We start from the raw sequence: 22260 nt of genomic DNA on the forward strand, positions 1-22260 counted from the left end.
ATCCTCGAATTTTGCCATAAAAATATTGGCATACGTGGATGCCCCAGTAAAGCCCATAGAAGTACCTGTCTTCTGCAAATAAAAGTGTTGCTTCCATGAGAAGTAGCTGTGGTATAGGCTGAACTGTAGCAGTTCGAGCAGGAAAATGTTGAGAGATTCTTCATAATTATGTCTGAGCAACATCCATTCGACTGCGTCGATGCCTTCACCATGCGGAATCGAGGTATAAAGGGCTGTGACATCAATGGTACCGAGTAGCACCTCATTGACACTGGGTAATGTGATCTGTTGTAGTTTGTTTAGACAGTCTGTAGTATCCTGTACGTATGTGACCCACTTCTGAACCAAGGGTTGTAGAAAGTAATCTATGAATTTTCCCAATGGTTCATGCAACGACCCGCAGCCAGCCACAATGGGGCGGAAAGGAGTGTTCACCATATCTTTATGCATCTTCGGAAGCATATATATATATGTGGTCTTTTTGGATAATCGATAATGAGGAATTTGTATGTGTTCTCATTGATCCAATTGAGATCTTTAGCATTGGTCAAAATTTGTAATAAAGTCGCCTGAAAGGTGCTGGTGGGGTCTGTGTCAAGGGCCATGTAGGTGTCGGTGTCTAGAACATGTTGGTCCACTTTGGCTTCATAGTATGTAGTGTCCATAACCACCAAAGCACCACCCTTGTCTGCTGGTTGAAAGGTTAAATTCTTGCGTTGGGCTAAGTTTGTTAATGTGACCCTTTCTTTTTTAGTTAGGTTACTTTTGTCACTTTCTCTTTGATGAATAAGTGCAAGATCTTTTTTAACCAATGTCTCAAAAAGATCGATGGCCTTGTGAGAAATTGGTGACATAAAAGTGCTCTTAGGTCTAAATACTTGAGATAGAGTCTCAGCAACAGGTTCAGTAGACTGATCTTGCATTATGTGGTGGAAAAACCACCGTAATCTGAGTTTGCGCGAGAATTTAAATAATGAGATTTCAGTTTCAAGTTCGTTGGTCTGGTATGTCGGCACAAAGGACATGCCCTTGTTTAGTATTGCCTGCTCATTGGGTTTTAACTTGACACTAGAGATGTTCATGACTAGTTCCGCCTGGGATTCCGTCGTGCTCATTCATCAAAGAGAAAGTGACAAAAGTAACTTAACTAAAAAAGAAAGGGTCACATTAACAAACTTAGCCCAACGCAAGAATTTAACCTTTCAACCAGCAGACAAGGGTGGTGCTTTGGTGGTTATGGACACTACATACTAAGAAGCCAAAGTGGACCAACATGTTCTAGACACCGACACCTACATGGCCCTTGACACAAACCCCACCAGCACCTTTCAGGCGACTTTATTACTAATTTTGACCAAAGCTAAAGATCTCAATTGGATCAATGAGAACACATACAAATTCCTCATTACCGATTATCCAAAAAGACCACATATATATATGCTTCCGAAGATGCATAAAGATATGGTGAACCCTCCTTTCCGCCCCATTGTGGCTGGCTGCGGGTCGTTGCATGAACCATTGGGAAAATTCATAGATTACTTTCTACAACCCTTGGTTCAGAAGTGGGTCACATATGTACAGGATACTACAGACTGTCTAAACAAACTACAACAGATCACATTACCCAGTGTCAATGAGGTGCTACTCGGCACCATTGATGTCACAGCCCTTTATACCTCGATTCCGCATGGTGAAGGCATCGACGCAGTCGAATGGATGTTGCTCCGACATAATTATGAAGAATCTCTCAACATTTTCCTGCTCGAACTGCTACAGTTCAGCCTATACCACAGCTACTTCTCATGGAAGCAACACTTTTATTTGCAGAAGACAGGTACTTCTATGGGCTTTACTGGGGCACCCACGTATGCCAATATTTTTATGGCAAAATTCGAGGATACACACGGTCTGCATAATAAGCTTTGGACTGATCATTTACTTCTGTACCTTAGGTACATTGATGCTATTTTGATCCTATGGAGAGGTACCCAACAGTCGTTGGAAGGTGCCATTTCGATTTTGAATGATTGTCATCCACACATCAAGTTCACATACTCCATCAACTCTTCCACTATCAATTACTTGGATATCCTGATCGAGAAAAAAGGCACGACTCTGACAACTAGAGTATTCAAAAAGCCAACAGACAGGAATAACGCACTCCATTATAATAGCTTTCACACCTTAACCCTGAAAAATCACCTACCGTTATCCCAATTTATCAGGGTTCGAAGAATTTGTTCGGATGACAACCAAGGGAAATCAGACATAGAAACTATGTCTCAACAATATTTGAAAAGAGGTTACCCCACATCAGTTCTAGAAGCAGCCAAGCAGAAAGCATACAGTATGGAGAGATCGCAGCTCCTCAAGAAAACTGTCAAACCTGTTTCCAAACGGGAAGTCTGTGTCTTAAAATATTCTACAGCCGCTACGGCGATCAAACGGTGTATCCTTAAAAGATGGGAGATTATTGAACAAGAACATGATTTTAAAGAAGTCTTTTGTGCAACACCCATTTTCGCATTCTCCAGATCTAAAAATATTAAGGAAATTCTAGCCAAAAAGATGCAAGACTCTGTCATTTCCACCAGATTTGGCATGAGAAAGTGTTACAATTGTGGACACTGTGGCAATGTGATGGTTGGTGACACATTCACACACCCTCACACGGGCAAACTGATCAGGTTAAAACACTCTTCTGATTGTAACACCGCTATGGTGATATATGCCATTAAATGTCCTTGTGGACTGGTTTATGTGGGGAGGACTACCAGGAAGATAAAAATAAGGGTGACTGAACACAAAAGCTCCATTCGCACATCTAACATGAAATCCTGTCTAGCGGCACACTGGCACACACACAAACATACCATACCCCAACTACGATTTACAGTGCTTGAACAAGTATCGGCACTAGCACATGTTGACCCAAACAAACATTTGGCACAAAGAGAAACTTTCTGGATTCGTTTTTTGAAAACCCTAAGCCCGTGTGGTCTGAATGATAAAATTGAATTAATTCATTTCCTCTGATAATAAGCGGTTGTTAATAGCTAGTTGCTAATTCACACACTGTTTTTTGCATAATAGCCTACATTGTATTTTATTATTGTATTATTATTATTTTATTCATTTTTTTTATACAGCATTACTCTGTTTACTTTCCTGATTCCCCTTGGTACACTCTTGTGTTCACTTCTTATTTCTCTTTACACTCTCTAGAGGTTTCCGATTTTCTTACACTCAATCTGTTTCAGATTCAGCTGTTAGCACACATTGAGGAGTTTCACCTTTTACCTCAGTCCTCTTTCGATGTTAGGCACATACTGACGCACGTTACGCAGTTCGTTTCCTATATTCACTCCGGCACAGCGTTCGCACGGTTACACATCCTTGCTGCTGGTACTTTGAACGAATTGAACCCCGCCGAGGCACTGTGAGACATATTGACGCAGGTAACTGAATAGCTCCAGGGCACCCACTATTTGATTAGTCTTCTTGCCGAGACGATTTTTTGGTAACTTAAGTACTCATGGCTGCCCTCATTATTCACACAGATGCCCACTACACATCGTCACCGCAAACTTCCGGGTTAGCGGTTCATTGTGCACGCGTCTGACGAACAGCGGTTAAGTAAGTGGGAACCCTTGTTATTTTCTCAGTTGAATACCTGCAATCTTTTAGGCCCCAGATGCCAGATACTATTTGGTAATAGCTCCGTTTATTCTTTTTGTTTCCCTTGACTCCTCCAGCATCGTCAACTTGTAATAATACACTCGCGCTTGATACTCTTAAGTGATCAGAGTCTTTCGGAGGTGAGCCCTCCCATTACATTTAATTAGGAATACCACTTACAGTGGTGGATTGGAGATTAGTGGAAATTACGCAGACGCTCACTCTCTTTCTGGTCGTTCACACTGTTGCGTTCACGTGGTTTCGGTGGCCCTTCACAATGCATCCTTTCTCATGTTTTTTATGTTTTTTTATGTTTCTGGACATAAATGAGAACATTTGTCTGCATGTTTTCAAAAGCGCAAAAGTTTTGTTCTAAATTACCGATCGTTTTTGTTTCATTACTAAATATGTAATTGGCTGGTACAAGACTGGATGCTAAAGCCTTAACAATGTTACATGTGGAATACGACACATGCTTTTCACATTAGACTTGTTTGTATCTCAGTAATTAATTTTTACATGAATTATATATATATATACATATACTCTTTCAGCATTCCCCTGACGAATGTTTTGATACCGAAATGCATTGGGACACCATGACGTTGTTTTGAAAGCATTAATTCTTTTTCGGAACAAGCAAATAAAGAAGATTCTTGACTTCTGCTCCATAGTTACTTCTGAAGTTTTGTTTGAAGAACATTGACACTCGTCATGTAATATGAACTGACCGTTGACATCGCAATCTTCATGAGTTCTACTTTGGATTACTATGTTGTACATACTTGACACTGTTTTTCATTTGACACTGATATTAAGTGTTTGGTTTACGTTAGCATATGCAATGTTTCTGCATTAATAATCAGATGTATTGATTACTTTTCAAAATCTAGCTACATTGAAAATTTGCACCTTACAGGGCTGGTGTATAGTGCGCCTTTGTTCAAACTGCTGTTTGAAAATTTTGTGGACTTTCAGAAAGTTGCCATTTTCTTACTCTAACCATTCTGTGCCTCTGCTGTCTCTGAATACACATCCGGGTCAGGATGACAGTTGGGATGTTTGTGCATTCACTCTAGACAGTCACACAAAGGGAGCTGAGGTGTGCCCAGCATATCCTGATGGCCCATCACCAGGCTGATGGGCCTTCCTGAGCTAGAGTGGTGGGAGGAGCTGAAACTGAAACCTGAATAGGGCTGTTCCTGTCCTCACTCAGAGAAGTCTGCACCCCCTCTAGTGTGTCTGGAGCGGGGGCAAAGAAGGGCAGGGTCTTGTGCACTACAGAAACCTTTATTTGAAGTTTGCCTTCTTCAAAGGCTGAAATGGGTATAAGTACTGGACCTGTGACACCATATACTCAGAACACTTTTGGATTTAGGGCATTCTGCCAAAAAGAAGAGCTACATTGCTGTCAGGAGGGACTGCCACTTTGCTGTTTGCTTTGCTGGGTTGGCCTACTGCTTGCTGCTTCTGTACTGGGAGTGAAAGGACTTGACTTTGCTGTCTACATCTGGCTTCCAAGATTCTCCAAGGGCTTGAGTTGAGATTGCCTCCTGTAAAGAAGTCTCAGGGTCATCAAAGACTTCCCCTGCAATCACTTGGACTCTGCTGCTGTGAGTCCCACTCTGCCAAGTAGTCCAAAATCCAGCTCGTGAGCCCTTGGAAGTGAATTCTGGTGACAGAGGAGAAAATCCACGCATCGACTTCAAGTGTCGATTGGAATCGACGCATCATCAATGAAACTTGATGCATTGCTGATGCCTGCACCGGAGCGTGGTCCCAGTATGACGCAACGACCGCTGCTTACAACCCTTCAAATGAAGGTGCCTTATCCCATAGTCACCAAACCAGTGTCTGCTGCACTTTAGATGTCTGGCTGTCTTTTACGGTGTGTTTTCCTCAGTGCAAGCCTCCCACAAGGGTACCGGTCCACCACCATCTTGATTTCTAAATTAAGTTTCTAAAATATTGCATATTTAACTGGTACGTAAATGTTAAGCAAGAAATGTTTTTTTTCTCATTTAAGTTTCAGCAGTTAAATATTTTTCTCCTTCCTCACTACATAACCAGCATTGCCATGCTCATAACATTTACAAGGGAGAAATAAGAATGCACTGCCAGGAAATATGCCATTCAAATTTCAGCTTTAAGACCTGCGTTTGATTTCCAAGGCAATGCAAGCCCCAATGTGCAAACAAGTACATTTCTATCGGAGTGTAAAAAATAATGTTCCAGGGCAGTTGTATAACTAGACTATTGTGCCACAACAATTTGATTAAGAAGTTTTGGGCTCTTAAAGCCACTGCACTGTATCAAGCTCTGCATTGTTATTAGATTCTGAAATGTCTTCATGCACTTAGTCTAAGAAATGGTAAGTAGATGAAGATGTTCTTCCACAAACTGTTATAGGAATCTGTGACCACTCTTCGGGCATTAATCATTCCTGCCAGATTTTTCGCTTCATGTCTAGTGGCCAGTAATCAGCTGTCTGTTTCATGCACAAGACAAGGCATTCGCTGAAAATGACCCCATTACAAGATGGAGTTTCAAATACCTACTTGTACTAGCTGGGAACTGCTTTGGAAGCTTGAACTTGTATTGAGGTCTTAACTGAGATCTATTCTTAATCTGAAAACATTCTGTAGAAAAGTGTATTAATATTTAGGATGGACAGGCCACCACCTGCTAAATGTCATACAAATTAAATAAAATAAGCTTGTGTTCAATCCCTAGTAATGTAACAAAGCAGTCCGCCTTAAATCAAAGAAAATGTGTGAAGAAATATTGCATCAACAGTAGAAAAGTCACACAAAACAAAATACAACTCCGCAACCAATTTAAAATAATGAGAAAAGTCTTATGAATGAAATAAGACCATAACAACAAAAATTAAGTAAGGCAACTAAAGAAATTAATTCTTGAAAACTTAAAGTGAAGAAATCAAGAAAGCCCAATATAAGTCTATGGTCGAGGTAGACCGGAATCAAGGTGCAATTTCAGGCCAACTGTGATGGAGCAAGAAACAGATACACCAAGTGGACTGGTCCTGGTGAAAGTCTGGAAGCCAAAAATTCCCACTTCAGGAAGGAACATTGTCACTTCCTTGAAGAAAATGCTGAAATTTGTTCCAAGTCCCAACACAGAATTCGACTTTGTTATTTACTAAGAAGAAAAGCCCCCTCTGTGCAGGATGTTGCTGAAACTGTAGCTACCACAGTGGAACGGAAACCCAGATACCTGAAGCAGGTTGGTCCCGCTCGCGCTCTCGAACTTTTGAAGTTTCTCGCTGAATGGGACTTAGTCCTATTTTCAGAGGTGAATAGGCAAGTACCACTGAAGCTCTGAAGGACAAGTTTTCATAAGTTTCCAAACTTCCTTTTCGTGCCCAAGCAACCACAGGAGTACACCTCAAAGGCCTCCAGGACCTCAGGCAAAGGCACATAGAGACTCAGGGTGTCAGGCAGAGGCCAGCAGCAAACGCCAGTCCCAGTCCTGGTGCCACTGGTTCACTGTGTTCCTTAAAGAATGTCCGTCCAGCTTTTTCATGTTCTTATAGTCGCCCAGGGGATCATCTTTATGATTCTAAGAGATCATTCTGTGCTTGAATTTCAACTGGGTCTCCAAACTTTCTTAGGTCTTTTTCACAGGTCACAGATGCCAAGTGCAGCAGGTTTAGTCCACCTCGTATCCTTTCCCAAGTCAAGCATTGTTCTGAGGAAGGCTGGACGATGTTCCAGCTTTGGTAAGGTTGACCAACTACTGGATGGGGAACATCCAATAAACTCTCTTATTCCCTCTTCGTCTAATCAAGTAAAGGTTCCCAGGCCATGGCCTACCTACCTTTTCAGTAGCCTATTTGCCCTACTGCAAACAGGTCCAAAATGCAATGTGTCAGGACAAATCCAATATGGGCAAAGTCTTGTGTCACACTAAACTTTAGCTCTTACAGCTGGTGGTGTGCAGGGAAATGTATTGTGTAAATTACTACTGTCCTTTCACATCAAACACTAAAATCCAGTTTGAAACAGGTCCTGAACCCACAACATACTCCGAGCATAAGACAAAGCAGGATCTGGGCCTGTTTGATTCCTTTCAAATGCGCAAACGTTATGTACCTCAGATAGGCCTGTCATACAGGATTTGACACTGTTGTGCCACCAGGAGAGTCAGCAGCATCTACCCTGATTATTCTGCTGAGCTCAGATGGGTCATCTCTGCCATGTGTGGATCCTAGAAGAATTGTACCCCTCATTTCAGGAAGGCCAGCAGCTGCAGACTATGAATAGTGAGCCTAGAGTCTCAGGCAAGTAAATATAACTTTTCTGAAAATTATATTTACTAACAAATTAGAAAAACACATGGCAAAAAGAATTAGACTACCAATTTATTGGATTTTTTAGAACGATTAGGGCAAGTTCTTAACTTTTACTGTAGCTGTTTGTTTCCTACTGGATAGTGCAGAAATAGTGACTTAATCTACTTCACTATGATTTCCTATATGAACAATTAAACCCAGTACAGCTTTTGGTGATTTACTCACTATAGGCACAATCTTATGTTAATTTAGGCCCATACCACTATTTGGTACTACGCACCCTACCTTATTTAGTGCTTAGAAGTGGGTTGTTAGGTCTGTAAAAGAGTTTACACGTAAAGGTCTATTAGCAACGGTGAGAGCTTGCAGACTGCAAGGTACCAGGCCTCAGTGGAGTCCTGTGTCATGTTTTCAGGGTCACAAAGTGGATGGCATGATACAGTACTTCAGTCCATATGGGACATTTAATTTTACATGCCTTATAGTAAACTTAAATATGTCAAATAGGGTTTTAAGCGAATTTCGACTTTTTTTCGGGATCGGAGCACATACACTGGGAGCTGGATAGCGGTGTCCCAGTGTTCGAGTTCAGAACTACCAGCAGGTGGGTCCCAAAAAAATTGAAAAACTGACTAGCCAAAAAAGGGTTACCTTTGCAACACTTTCCATAGCACTAAATTTACAACCCAAAAACTGCACAAATGTCTAAAAGAGATGTAATCTGTGCTATACCAAAAGAAAAGTGATGTTATGAACTAACCTTTTCCCACTCTGGAGCACAATTGGAGACAAGGTCTTTTTCTGAGAGGCAGCATGATATCCACTAAGGTGACAGCGTCGCAACGATTCCTCTTTCACATACAGCAGTCGTATTGCAGTGTCTACCCTTAACTTTTTAATGGCGCCAATACTTCTGATCACCTCATCCAAATTGAGCTGCAACCCTGGCGGAGAAAACAAAAACATGATCTCATATCAAGGACTTTAGGTAGCACAAACAAAGCATTTTGGAGTTCGTTTAAATGTGCCTATTTCCCAATGTTTTCGCTACTTTTCAAATCATGACATTTTTCCATTAATTTGAATCAACAAATGTATATTCAATATATTGAAGGTGATACTTTGAGATTGTAGCCCGGAACAATGTATTCTTCCATAGGGTTCTCCTCTGTCTAATGGACCTCAGTATTAGAAGACCCTCCTCCGTCATAAAGATGCAAGAAGCATTCAGTACCATGTGACCCAATATGAGCTTTCTCCTCACCAGGAAAAAAACATCAACACAAATGAAGGGTCTCTCCTCCACCAGTACCAGTACCCACTCTTGTGTTTCGACTTGAATGTATGCTTTATCATTGTTTTAGCAATGAGCTTCTTTCCTGCCTATGCACTACACTCCCTAATTTGATTGTCTACCATTTCATACCATGAAAGCAAGTCACTACTTAATCTGGACTCTGCAGCTCCGTCCACTTGCATCCGACTCACCAAGGGTCAGGTGCTTCCAGGTACTTAATCCCTAAAACCTTTGCCACTAACCAGGTCCACACAACCTTGTGGTAGAAGCACTTTATGTGAGGCAAGGCTTGGGTTTATATTTATGAAGGAGATTGCCGGGGATCCTTGATACTGGGATTCGAACTCCTGATCTGCACTTTACACACAAATCTGTCCAGCGGGGAACGTTAACCTACCGAGCTCCAATATGCTAGAGGGTTGAAATTTGTGGCTCCCAGAACACACTCGGGTCTATGAATCTGTCATATTGACTCTCTAATGTAGCTTAGCAGGAAGAAGCAAGGGGAAGAAGAATAATGACTGATAGTTTATTCTGAGCATTCCCTCACTGGCTTGTCACTCTGAAAGAGAATCCAGAGCAGTCAAACGTGCGGTATACCTTTCATTCACAAACGGTTCGTCAAAGGAATCGGACGACCTAGAGATGTTATGTTGTTACTGATAGGCTAGTATTTCTGAGAGGGCAGTGTACCAGCGGGCAGGTAGAGGTCTGAGCTGACAGAGTGTGATGCTTCCACAGCCTTATTAAACGTTTAGATGCTTGGTAAGGTCGGAAATATTGGGATGCTTTTCTAAACCTCTCACTAGTCCTAACCTTCTGTCTGCATGTATGTTCAGGTCCCAGCCCAGTCCTCTGGGGCTCGAGGGCAAATAGACAATACATGTGACAAGCACAGTTGATATCCCTTCAAACACAGAAGCTAGATACCAGAGAGAGCTCCCTGAATTTCCAAGTACCTCGAATAGAGGCTTTTGAGTTTCAAGGGGTAGCAAGACCGTACAGCCAAGGCTTACTCCTCAAGACTGACTGACATGTGGAATAGAACATTAATTTCAAATGCTACATGTATCACTAACATAAGCACTGCTATCTTCTGAGAAAATTAGAACACTGCCTGGACACTGAAATTCAGTAATCTTGCAGTCACATGTGCACATACGTATTTATGTATGTATGTATGTACATATGGGTGTCATAGAAGCACACCAGGGTCGGTGGAATTTAACAGCACACAAACACTTTGTGTTACAAGTACTGTTGTCCCTGCAGCCAAAGTGGCCATAAACTATTGGGAGCTCACTAAATGTCCACGTATGGTCAAAGATTCTCCTCAATGAGGCAGTGGGGTAGAACATACATGAACTTCAAATGGCACACTCATAATAAATCAGTGTCCATGCAGTGTTATTTTTTAAGAAAAAGTGATAGGACTTCTAAGTATAAATTGCTTAGTTTTTTGGATTGATAACTAACATGCTCAGGTTCCGAATAATACATTCCATTTCCTCAGCTGTGATAATGAACTACATGTTCTGAATCAGTCTTGGACAGCCTTACAGGAAAACAGAGTAGCCTGCCGGCCGAGGGCCCAGAAAAAGTGTATCCCAAATGATAGTCGAAGCTGGCGACGGCCCCTTCCAACCGTGCTATGGGATGGCTGATAATCCATGGCAACTAGTTCTAGATAGGGGAGCCTTATTACCTGTGCTCCTGGTCGAGAGGTAGCCAAATAGCCCTCTCCGAGGACAAAAATGTGCAATCCTCTATAACTGGCGCCCTTACTCGCCCATATCACTAGCTCTGTGACTAGCATACTGTTTGTTCCGCATGCTGCTCACGTTTTGTTCTGTGACAGAGGATACCTGCAGGATACAGAAGACACTAAGTTCCTCATTACTGGAGGTCATGGAAATAGGGTTGATTTTTACCACCCCCGAGTTACTGAAACCTAGGCTACCAGGAACTCCAGGGATGGAGACAATGCAGCCCATTATGAGTGGGACCCTGAAGATCCAGTAGAAATTAGTATTTATCAGAGGAAATCAGTATTTTCCAAATTCCCCATTTTTCTCCCACAGTTTTTGGTTACTCCTAATGAGGGCATAAGTGCCGGGAGAAAATGGTAGTGGAATTCCAGGTTGTCTTTGTCCTTCCCTGTGGATGCAACAACCTATAGGCTTCTGTCCATGGAGCTCGTCTCAAGATACACTAGAAACGTCTGCAGGGCTGAAGAAATATAGAAATAAACATGGGCTTCCTTTCCAGTGAGTTGGCATCTCTCACATTGCAGGAAGCTCCCTCATCTTTCCCCCATCGTGTTGTGCTGGTTGTTCCTTCCTCTGACGTTGCAAAATAATCCAGATAGATGTACTGTGTCCCAACGGAAGAGTTTTTGAATTTTGTGCAAAGCTTGCAATGTGGCTTGCTTCCCACTAGTACACCTAAAGCAATCCAGCCCCATCTAGCCAGTATCTCAACTTTATCTGAACTGAAGAAGATTGAAGATTGAGACCATCTACCAGGACATTGTAAAACAGCACCAGACACAAGCAGTGACAGATCTGGATCTCGATCCGAAGGTGGAGGCCATCTCCCCTGCGCCAAACCTGTCCTACGAGCCACTAACATCCTGGCCCGAGATAAATGTTCAGGGTCTTTGAGACATCTTAGGGAAAGTAAAATCTAGCTCTCCCATCGACCCCCTCCCAATCTCCGTACTCAGACTCCTGGACACCCCACAACTCTCCGTCATCTGCCAAACTTTGAATCTATCCCTCTCCACAGCAAAGGTCCCAGCCATGTGGAAACATGCCTTGGTGTCACCTCTACTTAAGAAACCATCGGCAGATCCGAAAATCCTGGCCAACTTCCGCCCAATATCCCTCCTACCCGCTTTCTCCAAAGTTCTGGAGAAACATGTCCATGGACACCTCGCCAGTTTCACGGAGGTAAACAACATACTTCACCCCTCCCAATCGGGTTTCCGCCCTGGCTTTTTGACTGAGACGACACTGCTTGGAGTGATGGAAAATCTTCGCCTCCTAGTCGACAGAGGTGACTCCGCTGCGCTGATTTTACTTGACCTCAGCGCAGCGTTCAACACCATCTCCCATAACATTCTGTTAAATTCGCTCTCCACCATGGGCATCAGGGGCAAAGCATTGGACTGGATATCATCTTTCCTGACTCTCAGGACGTTTCAAATCACCTCCAGTACCGCGGCCTCAAATGTTCATCTATCCCCCTATGGTGTCCCTCAGGGCTCGGTGCTGAGCCCCCTGCTTTTTAACCTATACGTAACCCCGCTCGCCCAGATCGCCGAAGCAGCAGGTCTAAACATGTTTACCTACGCCGACGATTCACAGATCGTATGTTCACTCTCCAATGGAGATCACGACTCCTCCTCCCTCCTGCAGTCTGGCCTTAGGAACATCGCCACCTGGATGAGTAAAAACATGCTCAAACTAAACGGTAGCAAAACGGAGGTTTTAATACTGGGCCCAAACCAAAATCTCTGGAACCCAAGACACTGGCCATCTGAAATGGGCTCCCTACCCATCCCGTCACAAAAAGTACGCAACTTAGGCATTATCATTGACAACGGCCTAACTATGGAGCCCCAAGTCACTAACCTGACATCACCTGTTTCACCATCCTGAGGTGGCTCAGGAAAATCATTTGGATGCTACCTGACGACACTCAAAAGTCTGTGGTCAACAAATTAATCACCTCCCGTTTGGACTACGGAAATGTCCTCTACCTAGGGTCTCCACAGGCAGTCATGCGTCGCCTTCAACTGGTGCAGAACGCCGCAGCAAGACTGCTCTGCAAGTGCCACAGAAGGGAACACATGTCCGGTCACCTTAAGGCACTCCACTGGCTACGAATCGAAAACAGGGTCAAATTCAAAACACTTAGCCTTATGCACAGAATCAAATGGGGCAATGCCCCCAGATACCTACAAGCCCTCGTGCTAACCTACATGCCGGCTCGCTGCCTGAGATCCTCATCTCAAGGCCTTTTCTGTGTACCCAAAGTACGCCTAGTGAGGATGGGGGGTAGATCTTTCTCCCTACTGGGCCCCAAGCTCTGGAACTCCCTCCCTCAGCACCTACGCCTGGAAACCCGCTATATCCACTTCCGCAAAGCCATTAAGACCTGGCTTTTTAACCAGTAACGTGCTCCCGCCTCTCCCCAGAGTCTTTCGTTCTGCTCATGTGGTTAAATATCTCTTAGCGCCGGGAAACCCTTTTTGGGTAGCTGTTGCGCTTTAAAAGCCCAATAAATAAATAAATAAAATAAATAAATAAGTAGACTCTACACCAGCCGAGAGACACATTTGCCAGAACACCACACAGTTTCAGTTTTCAATTTTTAGAGGAGAGTAGTTGGGCTAATGGCGAGGGTGGTCGACCTCGGAGCTGGGGAACCTGGTTCGAGTCTTGGCAGGGTCGTGCAACATCCTGTGATTCTGGGCAAATCACTTAATCTACCCGTGCCTAACAAAAAAATGTTAATGTGTCCTCATGTAAGTCAACTAGTGCTCGTGTAAAGCGCTCTGATACCCGATACCTTCGGGTCAAGTTCGCGCTATATAAAACTCTGTTAAAAAAAAAAAAGGCTAGGAACAATCCTCGAACAGAGAAGGAAGGAGAACTGTCAAATGTGAAGATGTTACAATATAAATAGATGACCCGGGGGGACGCAAAGCAAAATTGATGTAACCTAGTTGGTCAGAGAAGGAAGCAACTGTGTCACCAGAGGGGCATCGACCATCAGAGGGTATTAAGGGTGGAGTGTTGCAAACTACATAGTCCCCGAGCCACTCAGCCCAAATCTGAACTTGCCCTCATGTACCCGCAGTAGAACGCACAAGCATTTTTGGACAGTGCCCCTTGCCCGTGGCGAGTCACTCTGATTTATTATTTGTTTTCACCCACCTAATTAGGTTCTGGTTTCGTTTTCGAATTGGTTGCTGGTTCCAAGATCGATGCAGTAGGCACTTCTCGACTCTGTGGAGTGTGTTTATTTCCATTTTCTTACTGTTCTTCTTTGTGGCCATAATGTGAATCAGAAGATTGTTGGAGTTAGGGACTCTGCCTTGTAGATCGGTCTCTCAAAGGCTTTCCCGATAAACTGACTTTGAGATTAGGTCCTTCGTTTGTTCTCAAAAAGAACGACTGGAGCATGAGGTAATTTTGCCCGAATTTATGCCGAATTCAACTGCACACAGGCTCTTCTTTACTCCTAAGACATTTGAAGGCCAATCCTTATTTACTTGAATAGAGGGGCTCCATTTAGAAGATGTGGTACCCTGTTCTTGAATTTTGATTCATCTATTAAGGGGCTAAAACCTTCTATTCCTGCTGGAGTTGCTGCGGACAGTCTGCTATTCCAACGTCCTATGCTGGTAATAATTTTCCCTAGGTGAGTGGTGTACTCATTAATCCTACTAGGGCCATATCTGCATCCTGGGTGGAGATTCAGTGTGGCTCTCTTTTGGAAATGTGCTGAGCTGCTTCATGGGCATCTCCTTCTAGATTTGTAAATTATTTCTCCATTTTGTGTGAAAACAAGGAATATGGGGGCATATTATCAAGAAACGGCGCTAAAATTATCGCCGCCTTAGTGGCAGAAAACTGCCGCTAAAGCGGCGATAATGGGCTTGATAATATGCCGCAGAGAATTCCCATAGAAGTCCATGTTCTGGTGTCAACATGGGCTTCTATGGGAATTCTCTGCGACATATTATCAAGCCCATTATCGCTGCTTTAGCAGCAGTTTTCTGCCACTAAAGCGGCGATAATTTTAACGCCGTGCTTGATAATATGCCCCTTGGAGATTTTGCTTCTAAACCCGATAATTTAAATGTAACTCTGCAAGGGAATTTGTGTGTTTTCTAATATAAAGTTCAAATAGGATTTGAATCACATTTTTGTGTGTCCTGAAAGTAATTTGATTTGGTGGTACTGTATTCTCGTTTTTTTGAGTATTCCTCATGTGATTAATGACAAGACAAATAATTGGACGAGGAGGTAAAGCTTCAATTACACAGCAGTAATTCCATTACTCTGACCCCATTCCTGTCTTTAAAACCATCAATCCCTCCCGAATTATTTTTTCACAAACCGCCAAGTTAGTTGTCAAGGATTGAGTCCGAGCTCTAGTGAAAATCCCTCAATCCTTTACTAGTAGAGATCTGTAAGCTGAGAACAAAACAGAAACCCGAACTAGCTCCATTTTTTCAAGAGAACCTAGGGGAGTAGATAAGTGAGATGAGTAACAATGGATAGCTCTGCTTCATCTCTTGGAAATCTGGAACAGCTCCTACAACTCAGACAGCAGCATGCTGGTCTAATGATATAAGCACACACAAGGTAGTTATAGATATCTGTGCAATTCAATCAGTGTGGTATGTCGGTTAGGTTTCAACAGACAGAGAATCACCCAAAGTTATCAATGTCAAAACTTGGCCCCCTCCCCGAGCCTTAAGATGGCCCAGGGACCTCATCCCCCTAGGTAAAATACATTATATGGGGAGGGGGCTCATGGTCCCCCACTTCTAGCTTTAATAGGCCCCAGGAACCCCATCCCCCGGGGCTGAATTTCATCAATAAAGGGAGGGGGCCACAGGACACCCCCTTACCGAGCATTAATAGCCCCCGGGGAACCCATCCCCGGGACTGAATGCCATATCAAAGGGGGGAGGGCACGCAGTACCCCCTAGAACCTATTGTGGCCCGGGGGACCCCATCATGTCTATATTTTAGGTGGGTGCCCCGGTGCCCCCACCAAGCAGTAGTTTGGGACCCAAGGCCTTCTGTGGCCCTAGCAGGCTCCCCGCATGCTGTAGGAGGCAGCATTGCTCCAATCCAGAGGAAGTAGCTGTTTCTGCTTACTCCCTCTGAGCTAGAGCAATGTGTGTCTCCAAAACAAAAGTCTGTTTCCACCCAATCAGAGCATTTTTAAATCTCCCGCCCGGTGAGAGCAGACATGCATTACTCTGCCCCCGCTGATGCAGGCAGAGAAACTACTGTGTCCTATGGGGCAGACTCCCTGGGACACAGTAATTGAGTCGGCCCCATGGGATGGGGCCCCCGGTGCCTTAAGAGGCTCAGGGAGGGTGGCTGCACATCCGCCCATCCCTTTAAGTTCATTTCTGCCCTGGGGGATGGGTCCCAGGGGCTTTTTAAGACTTGGAGCAGGGGGGGGGGGTGGCAAACAGCTCCCCTCCCCTCTATTATGCAAACCAGCACCGGGGAAAGGGTTACCGGGGCCTATAAAGGCTCGGGAAGGGGGCCCAGCAACTCCTCCCCTTATTTTAAGGGATGGGGTCCCTGGGGCTCAAATCAGGTCTGGGAGATGGCCCCGAATCACATCCCCTCCCGAAATATTATAAAAATATGTCGGGCTACCAATTTATTTTTTTTTGTTTTTGCTACAATCCCACAGGAGTCCCGTAGGATCGCAGCAAAAACACCTGATTTATTTATTTATTTTGGGCCTGGGGAGCCCTTCTGGTATCCCTACCCCTACTCCCTTAAATCATGTTTTTTAAGAAAAACTGCAGGGGACAGGACTAAGTCCCCGAGTCCTAATAATTGCGGTCAGCCACATTTTTCTTCGAGTTGCTGGCAGCCAATCAGGGTGCACGCTGCCCCGGGGTTCTGACTCCCACTGGAGCAAGATGGCCCAAGGGAGAAGGAGCACCCTGGGCCAATCAAAACACACTATTTTTCAAAATTGAGTTTGAGGAACTCTCACAAGAGTCCCACGAACCCATCCATCCAGATATACAAATTCTTTTGAGACCTAACATTTTAAAAACTACCGAATGGATTTACACCAACTCACAAAAAGCACGCTTTCTGGACCAAGATCTAGCTTCCTGCCAAATTTGGTGTAATTCTGTTCAGCAGTTTTTGCGCTAGCGCTGTAAAAAAAAATATCTATGGAAAATGCATGGGGATTTTGTCTTTTGTGAGCACCTTTTTTCCCCCCGGCTCCCACTTGATTGATTATCCCGAAACTTTCCATGCACAAACTAGGCAGATAGTTGCAATTTTTGGGAATCTTTTGTGACAAGATTCAGAGTTTTTATGGTGTTATAGGTTGCTCCATATAAAGGAACTGCTCTCCACCTAAACCTAAACCGAGAAACTAGCCAGAGTTCCCTACATCCTTTTTTGCATAATGTATGCAGCTCTCAAAGCCTGGGGTATTGTCTTGACTTACTGGGTTCTCCCTTGTGTCTGGACAAATCTATATCTCTCTGATTAGCTCTAATTAGAGTGAAATACATGTGCCAGGGGTTGCTTTAATTCATTTCAGGTTGGTTTGGATGGTATTTTACTAATCGAAAGCTGTATTACTGTGCCTGGAGAGATAAAATGCGTTTTTCAACTCGGCATGGATGGCCCTATCTAATCCTATGATTAAAGACTTTGCTCTAAAAATACCAAAAAGCTTTGGCTTTCTAGCTTGACAAGGACGCACTGAACAAATCCCATGCTTAAAAGCTGTGCCAGGAAAACAGATATCTGAGGTGAGCAGATTCAGAGTGTTGGTGGTGTTGTAGGGTGCTCCATATAAAGGAGCTGCTTTCCTCTAAATTTGGGAACTACCCAGAGTTCACTGCTTTCTTTTCAGTGTGATCTGGTCAAAAAGCAATTGTCAGGTAGTCTGTTTACTCTGACTCTGCTTCTTAAATTGTGCCAGAACCACTTTCCCCATTATCCTTATTCGTCCATACTTTTGTCTAACCTGGAAAGCCCTGCCCTTACACCCAATGTCTGGTCCACCACAACATCCAAGTTGCATGTCTCAGTCTTTTGCATCGTATTTTCGTAACTTGTTTAAGATGTATCGGAAGACACTTCCTTTACCTTCGTCATTACAGATTTGCAGAGATATGCCATTGTTTTGGGAGCTTGGGACGTTACAGGAAAGTTTCTAATTAGACTGGTTATATATTATTATGATATGTGTCAAAGATACACCTTCCCATGCTCACTTCCCTACCAAGCATAATACAATACTCTGAACTCACAAGTGCTGCACTCATTGCTGGGAAGGAATGGCTGGTGCCACTTGCTACAAGGCTTTGTGACTCAGAGGACATTCTAAGTGTCTGAACAAAAAAAAATAAGAAACTCAATTTCCCAGGAGGCCACATAACTCTTGTGAAGTTTGGCAAATTCAGGGGGCATTTTAAGATAATATGAGTACATATTTGCGTGATCAGAGCATCCTTGCTGGGCAATCACAAACTTTGTTGCTGCAGCCAGGACCTTCTTACCAGATATTGTAAAAACCCTGGCGATTGTTCTTTCCCTTTGAAAGCGTGACTGGAAGTCAAAGACAAATAAGGAGAAGAACTCTAAGAAAGCAAGTTATATCTGAGAAAGGAACTTGAGTAACTTAGAGTACTATTTCAAAACCCGAGCACAACTATCATATCACATACTATTGTGTTATCAGAAAATACACAACAATTTCATGATTTTTTCATTTGATTGTATCTTCTCCGCGTCGTTACTGGGGACCGAGAGTCAGACGTACACTCACGTCACCGCAACTAAGATTGTCAAAGTCGGGTACGGAAGCCGTTATTCACCAATATCATATATATCACTTTTGCTCTTTGAAACTGATTCACCGCAGTGCCTGTTCTAATGGCCAGGACGGATATATAACTGGTCCCAAGGTTATAGTCCTGATCCATATTCACCGTTTTGCCCTGAGGAAGTCGCGGGCACTCCTGGGCAATGAAACACGTGTTGGCTGGACCAACGAAAGAGAAAATAAAAAGAAGATACAATCAAATGAAAATATCATGAAATTGTTGTGTATTTGCTGATAACACAATAGTATGTGATATGATAGTTGTGCTCGGGTTTTGAAATAATATTGTGTGTGATCTCTAGGGATTACGAATTGGGAAGGGTGGATGACCCTTCTTCCTTTGAGCACCTATAAGATAACTCAGACCTAATATATATGGGAAGAGGGCAAGCACCATCACCAACCAGGGACTTGTCATCCATTTATTGTGAGATCATTAACTTAGAGTACTATTTCAGATTTAACATTGAAGGAGCATAAACTTAATATTTCTGTTGCACCTTTGGATTCTAAGCTGCGTAAGAAATAGAAAATCTTCAGTGTCTTTTAAGGCTATTAATATATCATGACTTATCTTTACTAAAGAAGACCTAGAGAGATTTATGAAAAACCCAAGTTATACCAACCACATTGATACTGTTAATGTTTCAGGTTCAGTAAAGACAGTGTTCCAAACGTAAGGGTGCTCCAAACACTGTGTCAGGGGTTGCTTTTATTCATTTCAGGTTGGCTTGGTTGGTATTGTACCATTTCAAAGCTGTAATACTGTGCTTGGAGTGGTGAATGGCTTTTGCTATTTTGCAGCTCGGCATGGACAGCACTAAGCTAGTCCTATGCTTAAAGCCTTTGCTGTAGAAATGGCAAAATACTTTGTCCCTTTCTATCTCGGCGTGGATGGCACTGTGCTAATCCTATGCTTAAAGACTTTGATAGAGAAGCAGACATTTGAGGTGAGCATATCTAGAGTGTCGCTGGTGTTGAGAGTGCTCTATACAGGAGCTGCTTTCCACCTAAACACCTAAATTTGAGATCATCCCGCAGTTCTCTGCTTTTTGTATATATATATATATATATATATATATATATATATATATATATATATATATATATATATATATAACATGTTTATATAATTTACTTGTAATAATAATAAGGAATTAAACATTTTTAAATTTTTAATTTAGAAGTATAATTATTTTTAACAGTTACTGTAAATATAATCTGGTGGAGACATAAATGGAGTACGCTACAATTTCAATAATATAATGAAATATTAATATAATAATTACTATTTATATTATAGGTAAAAAAAAATACTTTAATTCCAAAGAACAATCTTGATGTTTCCACGTTGCATTTGGGAGCCTTTCTTGTTGCATATTATTGGCCGAGCCGCACAAAGGAAATAAACTTTTTACAAGAAAAAGTGTGGGAACACAGGCGTGGGTAGGACGTTTGTGGATCCCTGCTGTTCCTGGAACATTTCTTCTCAGAGGCAAATCCGTAATTTTACTACCCCCAATGCCAGAAACAATGAAATTCCAAAGAGAAAAAAATGGAGTTTCTACATTGCATTCGTGGAGCTTTTCTGTCACAGGTAACTAGCCCACCCACTCAAGTGAGGGAACTGTCTACTGAACTGATTGACATTCACACTTAATGACTGACTGCTGAAATACACCACACTGTTGTTATTGTCTTATAATCGTAATTGAGCTAGATGCTCACTTAACCTGTGTAAACTCTTAAATAAAAAGAAAAGAAACAATTGTGGTACTGTTGTAATTGGGAGAAGAGAGAATGCCGAACATAAAAGCATTTGTTAGTAGCTATTGAATTCGAATCCATTCTTTGCATCCAAACATTCAATGTTGAAGAAAGAATACATTTTACAAACACTTCAAATTCTGATTCGTACAAATAACCACTATTTCTAGACTCACATTCTTGGGTAAGTTGAAAAAAATGCACAGCTTTCTTTCGCACCCCTTTTTCATTCATTAGACATTAACCTTAAACCCTATTTTACGAGTCGGTAACCTGTTACTGACTCGCAATATAGGGTTTGCGAGACGCTATCAGGAAGGGGCATGCCAAGGGCGTCCCTTTCTTATATTGAGTCGCAGGGGGATGTATGATTGTTTTGCGACCGGAATGTAGTCGCAAAACAATCGCAGTTTACCGGCTAATTCAAGTAGGTGGTACTGCAGAGTCAACATTTACACTGCTACATTGCTATTATGTCATTATTTGGTTGTTCTAATACATATGAAAATGTGCTATTGATTTTACCTGATTTTGACTGAAATTACTAATTAATAATCAATAAATACTTCTTGAGTTTACAAAACTGAGGCAAAATAATAACACATACACAGTAGTGTGGAGGCTTTGGAAACTGTAGGTAGGAGCATCTCTCCACTCATGTGGTTAGCCATGGAATTGATCTGCACCTCCTACATGGGATGTGTCCCCCTTGGGCATACGACACCATACACTTCTCACGCATACACAAAACTTTATTTAGATCGTTACGAACAGGCTAACAAGCATGATGCATAACAGTTTGTTCCATCAATAACACATGACTGTATGCATAACACCAACGAATATCACGTTAATCTCGACCATTTGAATCTACATCACTTTATCTATACTACTGTCTGTTCACCGAGCATGTTACACCATCATTATGACATACTTAGACATAAACAATGTAAAGTAAGAATATAGTTCCTCATGATTTTCACGTTTATCCTAGGACTAATCCCGGATGAAGGTTGAAAAAAAACCGAAATGCATTGGATGGATAAAATAGTCCGTACACTATGAGTTACAAAACAAATTTAAAACTGAGACATAATGTATGAACAATAAAATACATGAATTGATATTCATTTGATATAAACTCGTTTTCCTTCATTATAAACAGAAGAGCCTATGTTATAGGACTTCCGCAGTGCCCATGGGGGACACATCCCATGTAGGAAGTGCAGATCAATACTTGTCGAAAGACGTTACAAATGAAGACGCTGCCCCGAGTGCACACAAACATTGACAACCAAACAGGATCCTTAATACATAAGCGTAGTAGCGCGTATTCCAACGCTACAATTGTTAGCCATGGAATGCCATTAGTCCATCTTCTCAGAGTGCTGCACCCTCACCTTGAATCTGCAGTGTTTGGTTCCAATCCACAACATCAGTGTTTTTCAGGATCTTACGTAGACCTTCTACGTCTCTTGTGAACATGTAGTAGCAGTTTGTATAATGATCCAGATCGTCATTCCGTTCCTGGGAAGGGAAAAGATGGATACACTCAGTGCGCTTTGATGGTTTGTAA

General features: G+C 42.6%; 1 protein-coding gene across 1 annotated transcript in view; it reads right to left on the reverse strand.

Moving 5' to 3' along the window:
• LOC146866113 (glycine N-phenylacetyltransferase-like) overlaps positions 1 to 22260 on the reverse strand; it is a 166604-nt gene that overhangs the window by 57366 nt on the left and 86978 nt on the right. Inside the window, exons 4-5 of the mRNA XM_085633424.1 lie at positions 22085 to 22211; positions 8754 to 8937 (exon numbers count right to left, since the gene is read on the reverse strand). Of these exons, the coding sequence (XP_085489550.1) occupies positions 8754 to 8937; positions 22085 to 22211 (311 nt within the window). The remainder of the gene's footprint in view (positions 1 to 8753; positions 8938 to 22084; positions 22212 to 22260) is intronic.

This window comes from Triturus cristatus, chromosome 2_1 (genome assembly GCF_964204655.1).
Source record: "Triturus cristatus chromosome 2_1, aTriCri1.1, whole genome shotgun sequence".
NCBI lineage: Eukaryota > Metazoa > Chordata > Amphibia > Caudata > Salamandridae > Triturus > Triturus cristatus.